At 59.5% G+C, this 6,531-nt stretch overlaps 1 protein-coding gene across 1 annotated transcript; it reads right to left on the bottom strand.

Annotated features, from left to right (window-relative positions):
- Nucleotides 1-1,807: 1,807 nt before the first annotated feature.
- LOC141749188 (E3 ubiquitin-protein ligase PHF7-like) lies at nt 1,808-5,526 on the bottom strand. Its single transcript, XM_074602255.1, has 9 exons — nt 5,374-5,526; nt 4,526-4,617; nt 4,281-4,405; nt 3,914-4,005; nt 3,735-3,872; nt 3,330-3,454; nt 2,834-3,097; nt 2,229-2,347; nt 1,808-1,914 (listed from the first exon to the last, which is right to left on the bottom strand). Exons 1-9 carry the CDS (start codon nt 5,524-5,526, stop codon nt 1,808-1,810), a joined length of 1,215 nt encoding a protein of 404 aa, XP_074458356.1.
- Nucleotides 5,527-6,531: the final 1,005 nt, after the last annotated feature.

The raw sequence follows: 6,531 nt of genomic DNA, 5'->3' as shown, positions 1-6,531 counted from the left end.
TGCCCTCTACGGTAAGTACCGAGCCCAGGTACAGTAAGTTTCTGAGGGTAAATGGCCTCTGCTCTGCACTTCCCTCCGATTGGGTTTTCTTCTATTGCTCCACGAGACATCCTCGTAGGCCTTCAGGAAGGCGGCGAGCAAGGGAAGGTTTCAGTCTTCCCTGTCCTACCTGCTCCTTCCTAGACTTTTCTAGAATCTTTCCCTCGCAGAAGGACGGGAAGCTCAGGTGTGTTAGGAGATGGCTGTGGGCACTGGTAGAGGTGAATGGTCAGCAGTCGAGAGGCTTGTGCAAGTCTCTTCCACTGAGAATCCCTGTTGTTTATTTCAGGTAAGTTCTTCAGGCTGTTTGGATCCAATTGAAGAGCCAGGGCACAGAAGCTTGCTCAGGCTGTGTGATTGCTCTCTCTGTCTAGTTCCAGGCTTCATGAGGTGCCTTGTATGCCAAAGAGTTGGGAGGTCCAAACTCGTGACTCAAGATCTCCCAAGTTCAATAGCTTTCTCAAGGGGTTTTCTGCAAAAGGCTGTTTCTTGAGCTCTAGCAATGCTATAACCATGTGCATGTGTGAAATGTGGATTATTTTCCATACTCGCCCTGAAGTTGTCTATGAGCTCAAGAACTGTATCACGTAGATTGTTGTGATATTTGCAGAGACAAGTAGGCAGGGGCAGAAGCGGAGAAATTCAGTTGCTTTCCAGAAGTGAATTAGCCAGTGAGCCTGCAGCATGTACGACTGTGTGCCAGTGTCTGGTGCTAAGATGGAAAGAGTGCCTGAGTTGTGTGGTGTTGTGATTTCCCCCATACATTGGGAGAGGAGAGTGAGACTGAGAAGTTATTGTTTCCCAGGTCGAAACCTTTGCATTTCTGTGAGTCTGCTGTAAGAGACGTGGCAAGTTAGAGAGGAATAAAGCCGTGCGTAGTCTCCAGAAATGTCTTGCTGGGGCTTGGGTGGCTGCGCAGGGTCCTGGGGCTCCCAGGCAGGGCCCCACAAGGACAAGCTTTGGGGCAAAGAGCATTGTGCCCCCAACGGCCCAGCGCAGTGGTCCTGTGGCCAGATCCTACTGCCAGCCCCAGCCCCGAGAGATGTCCAGTGAGAGCTATCTCTGCTCTGACTCCAGAGACGAAAGGCCAGGGTCCTGTGAAGCCACCTGTCTGAGCCCTGTGAAAGGCTCTTGTCATCCAAAAGAAGCTCCGGACTTCTCAGAGCTTCTCAGCTATTAGCAAACGTCCTTGAGGCTGTCTCAGAACAGCAGGCTGCAGGGCCAGTGAGGCCCCAAGCACCCGGCCATGGTGCTGGGCAGCCGGCCGAGGCCAGCCAGCCAGGAGGGAGGTGGTCTGGGGAAGGTGCTGCCAAGCCCCAGGGAGAGGACAACCCTCTGGGCCCAGCCCCTAACGCTGCCCCTCCAGAAAGGGAGAGGAGGAGGAGGAGGAAGCCGAGAAATGAGTGTGGAATCACCCCGTGCTGAGGTTAACGGCCAACTTTATTGTGCCAGTGGAGCGGGATGAGGGGTAGCACTCGGGGACAGGGAAGCACTGGTCCCCTGTCGTTGTCCGGGTCGCCCATAGGGATTTTGGGCCCGACGCTGCACACGGGACCACTCCCTAATCCACACAGGCACGGGGATGCTGGAATGGCTGCCGCTGTCGGGCACTGTGGAGCTGCAGGATGAACCCAATGGCAGCTGGCTGGCGGTGCTGGGGCTGTTGGTGTTGGGTACCAGGGAGCGGAGGGATGGCCCAAGCCCTGCCTGGTTGGGGGTGCTGCTCTCAGCACTTCTTGCAGCTGTGTGGCACGCGGCTCCTGGCACGTCATCTTCTGGGCCGGCTGTAGGGATTTTGGGCCCGACGCTGCGCGCGGGAGGGATCTCGCACCCGCATGGGCCCAGGGGTGCTGGAGCCGCTGCTGCCCTCAGGCGCTGGGGAGTCACAGGATAACCCCACTGGCAGCTGGCTGGTGGTGCTGGGGCTGCTGCTCCCAGGTGCTGGGGAGCCCCGGGAATGCCCCGCTCCTGCCCGGCTGGGGCTGGCGAGCTCTGAGGTGGCACTGGAGGCTGTAAGGGGAAGCAGGAAGGTCAAGGGCACGGCCCCCCAGGCCCGGGGCAGGATAGGCCAGGAGCGGTGCCCCCAGCCCTCCTGGAGCAGAGAGGCTCTGCCAAGCCCACCCTGGGCACCCACTGCCAGGCCTCGCCTGGCCCCTGGCCCCCGGGCACCCGGGTGCTTTGCCTCTTACCGGTGCTCGGGTCAGCACAGCTGTCGCACTCCCAGCTGGCCGTGCTGCTGCTCAAAGAGGAGCAGTGTCTGTGGGTGCCCTCGGCAGCACAGGAGGAGCACAGGAGCAGTTCCCAGGGCCTGGGGAAGAAAACACGTCCATGGCTGTGAGGACAAAGTGACTGTGGCACGGGACTGTCTGGCAGAGCTCTTGCTCTCAGTCCTTGCGCTTGAAGCCCTTGGCCAGACTGAGATCCCGTGCAGAGCCCCAGGGTGCAGCGTTGGCAACTTACCCCCCTTCCTCTGCCTGCTCCCTGCCTCCTGGACAAAGGCAAACACTGGCATCGCAGCAGCTGTACCTCGCGCTTAGTGCTGCGTCTGCCCAGCTGTCCTCCCATGATGGTGAACTGATGGAGAAAGGAAAATTGATGAGCCCCCACTAGCCCGCATGAGGCAGATGCAGGGCGTCCCTGCTCTTCCCCCCCTGCCCTTTTTCCAACTCCTGCCTGAAGCTGTAGCCCAGACTCATGGCACAGCGGAGGACCAGGACTGCTGGCTGGGGCAGGCCCTGGCACGGCACAGCGCTTGCACCCTCCTGTCTCATGAGCCAGGCAGAAGGACACCAACCTGTCAGGGATTCGGATGCCCATGTTGAGCATTTCCATCATAAATCGATATTCATTTCTACAAAGTGGGCAGCAGAAGAAGTCACTGTGGATGGCATGAGCCTGGATGCAGCCCCTGTGGAGCCAGGCGTGTTTGCAGGCAGGGCACACCATGGTGCTGTAGGACTTTTGGTCCCCCACAGGCTCCAGGCAGATGAGGCAGGTGGTGTTCTCCTCCGGAGCCGCCTCCACTGCCTGCTCTGGGTGGTGCTCCCAGCAGAAGGCCCTGGGGAGCAGAGGGAAGGGATGGGTGAGGTGAGAAGTGCTGGGTCCTTCTTCTGGTGGTGGCGATGAGGCTAGAGGCGGTGTGAAGGAGCCCCAGCAATTGCCCTGCTCTGGCTCTGCCTCTGACCGCCCGCGTAGAACTCTCACTGGGGGTTCCTTTCTGGTTTTGCTGATGCGGGCAGGAAGGGGACTGAGGGCAAAGAGGGTCCTCCGCGAGGGCCGGCTGGTCTTACCTGTAGAGCTCAAAGTACTGGGTGACGCATCCACCCTCCACGGCACAGGGGAGATGGAAGCTGCGCTCGCAGCCCGTCTCCCGGCAGGTGATGGTGGCCCCGCTCTCACCACAGACGAAGCAGTACTGGAAAGAGCAGAGCAGCCCCCGTCAGCAGCAACGTCAGGGCCTCCACAGCCAGCCCCACACCTCCGGGCAGGGCGCGGGATGCGGCCGCGGCTGGGTCACAGCCCGCAGCTGCGCCTGGCGGAGGAGGCTCCTGTGCTGGAGCCTCTGTGGAGCTGCTGGGAGCAAGACGTTTGTGCCAGAGGTGCTTGGAATGGCGGGGATTTCTTTCCTGGGGTCTGGGCTAAGCTCTGGCAAACCTCTCCTGGCACAGATCTCCCTGCTCTTCTCAGATCCTCACCTTCTCTTCTGCCCGCTTGATCGTGCGTCTTACATCCTGAGGGCAAACCCCATCCCTGCGCCCTGGCTGAAGAAGCCCGTTGGCAAAAAACTGAAGAGAATAAAACAGGAGGAGGTGATGAGCAGAGCGGGGCAGGGACTGCCTGTCGGAAAGCTGGAGGGAGTCCCGAGGGAACTCACCAGGCAAAACTCATGGGCGCAGAGCCCATGCTTCTGCAGCTTGCGCCCGCAGATGCCCGGGTCAGCCTCTGCCCGGCGACACAGCATGCATGCTGGAGGGGAGAGAGCAAACGGCACCAGGAATGAGCACCTCTGCGGGGCCGGGGGAAGCGTCCCTGAGGGATTGCCCCCAAGGGCCTGTCTGTCCCTGCCCAGCCGGGCCAGTGCAGGCAGGGGTGTCCCAGCAGGTGCCCACTGCCCAGCCTGGGCCCCGCTCCCCCGGGGCGCTCGGGGACCTCCTGCCTCCCCCCCGCCACCGCTCTTGGCCCCACGCTGACCGCCGCGATGGCCCCTCTGCCAGGCTTGGGGAGGGATGCTTTGCTCTCACCCTGCTCCATCGAGTCGGGAGCCATCTCCTCCGTGGCTGACATGGCACACGACGACGGTGAGCGTTTGGAGAGTCCCTGTCCCAGCAGCGCTGGGCTGTCTCCTCCAAATGCTCCTCCGCTGACCCTGCGGGAGAAGCGGGACGTGGGTGAGCTTGCAGCACAGGCCCAGAGCCCTGAGGTGTGGGGCTCCCTCCTCCCCTGGCAGCCCCGCGCAAGCCCCGTCCCTCCCCTGCCCTCTCCTCACCTCTCCAGGTCAGACTGATGCCCGGCCGCGGCCTTTTTGTAGCCTTGGCGCCAGCGTGTCACAGTGGCCACTGTGACATCAGCACCATTGTCCTGCGTGCGCCCCAAACACGGACAGGGATGCCCTCGGCCACCTGCCACCCACTGTGCCTTGGAGTCAGGCAAAATCCTACTGGGCAGCCTGCTCCAGGGGACCCTGCTTGAGCTGGCGCTTGGACTAAATGGTCCCAAGAGGTGTTTTCAAAGTTCTATAGCGCAAAATGGATTCTGAGGAAAGGGAAAAAAACAACATCCCAAACCCAAAATGAAAACGTGACTGAGACGAATTTCGGAAGGCACAGAGAGGAAAACAAAAGGAACAGAACTCCAGAGAAAATACAGACTTTCTTCTTCATCTACGTGATACTTTGGCTATTTCCTTTTCCATCTCTGTCCTCTAACTTGTCCCTCTCACAACAAGACTGGTTTCATCCTTCTTATCTCAGCAGTGTATTTCCCCAATCCTTGACTTGCCATTTAAACTCTGGTTTACCTGAAATAAACAACAGGGATTCTCAGTGGAAGAGACTTGCACAAGCCTCTCGACTGCTGACCATTCACCTCTACCAGTGCCCACAGCCATCTCCTAACACACCTGAGCTTCCCGTCCTTCTGCGAGGGAAAGATTCTAGAAAAGTCTAGGAAGGAGCAGGCAGGACAGGGAAGACCGAAACCTTCCCTTGCTCGCCGCCTTCCTGAAGGCCTACGAGGATGTCTCGTGGAGCAATAGAAGAAAACCCAACCGGAGGGAAGTGCAGAGCAGAGGCCATTTACCCTCAGAAACTCACTGTACCTGGGCTCGGTACTTACCGTAGAGGGCAGCCAAAGGAGCTGTTTCTTCAGTCCCTGGGGGGCTTTGGCAACGGTGCTGCAGTACAAGCTCTGATCCAAGGTCAGGAGGAGTCCCCAGGGGAAGGCAGCCCAGGCTGCGGGCTCAGGTGAGCGCCCCGGCAGCAGGGCCATTTCCTCACCAAGCGCTGCAGAGCCCACCACTGACCCTGCCAGGTGTGAGGGTGCTCCCAGGGCCGGACTGAAATCCTCATTTAATCATCGTTTAAATTGCCTCTTAAGCCACTGCCAAACCACTGTTTCGGACTTGCGGGTGATGTGGTGGTTGGAGGCCGTCTTGGGTATAGCGGTCATATGGATGGACCACTTGGTGGATAAGGAACTGGCTAGATGGCCGCGCTCAAAGGGTTTACATTCAATGGCTCAACGTCCAAGTGGAGACCAGTGATGAGTGGTGTTCCTCGGGTCAGTACTGGGACGGGTGCTCTTTAACATCTTTGTCGGCAACACGGACAGTGGGATTGAGTGCACCCTCAGCAAGTGTGCCGATGACACCAAGCTGTGTGGTGCGGTCGACACGCTGGAGGGAAGGGATGCCATCCAGAGGGACCCGGCCAGGCTGGAGAGGTGGGCCCGTGCGAACCTCATGAAGTTCAGCCGGGCCGAGTGCAAGGTCCTGCACCTGGGTCATGGCAATCGCAGGCACAGTTCCAGGTTGGGTGGAGAATGGCTTGAGAGCAGCCCTGAGGAGAAGGACTTGGGGGAGCTGGTGGACGAGAAGCTCAACATGAGCCGGCAATGTGCGCTTGCAGCCCAGAAAGCCAACTGCATCCTGGGCTGCATGAAAAGCAGCGTGGCCAGCAGGTGGAGGGAGGGCATTCAGCCCCTCTACTCCGCTCTGGTGAGACCCCCCCTGGAGCACTGCATGCCCCTCTAGAGTCCTCAGCACAAGAAGGACATGGACCTGTTGGAACGGGTCCAGCGGAGGGCCACGAAGATGATGAGAGGGCTGGAGCACCTCTGCTATGAGGACAGATTGAGAGAGTTGGGGGTGTTCAGCCTGGAGAAGAGAAGGCTCCGTGGAGACCTTATGGCAGCCTTCCAGTACCTGAAGGGGGCCTACAGGAAAGCTGGGGAGGGACTCTGGATCAGGGGGTGTAATGACAGGACGAGGGGTGA

This window comes from Larus michahellis, chromosome 10, assembly GCF_964199755.1.
Source record: "Larus michahellis chromosome 10, bLarMic1.1, whole genome shotgun sequence".
In the NCBI taxonomy this organism is placed as follows: domain Eukaryota; kingdom Metazoa; phylum Chordata; class Aves; order Charadriiformes; family Laridae; genus Larus; species Larus michahellis.
Note: the sequence above shows the minus strand (reverse complement) of the source record. Positions and strands in the feature narration are given on the sequence as shown.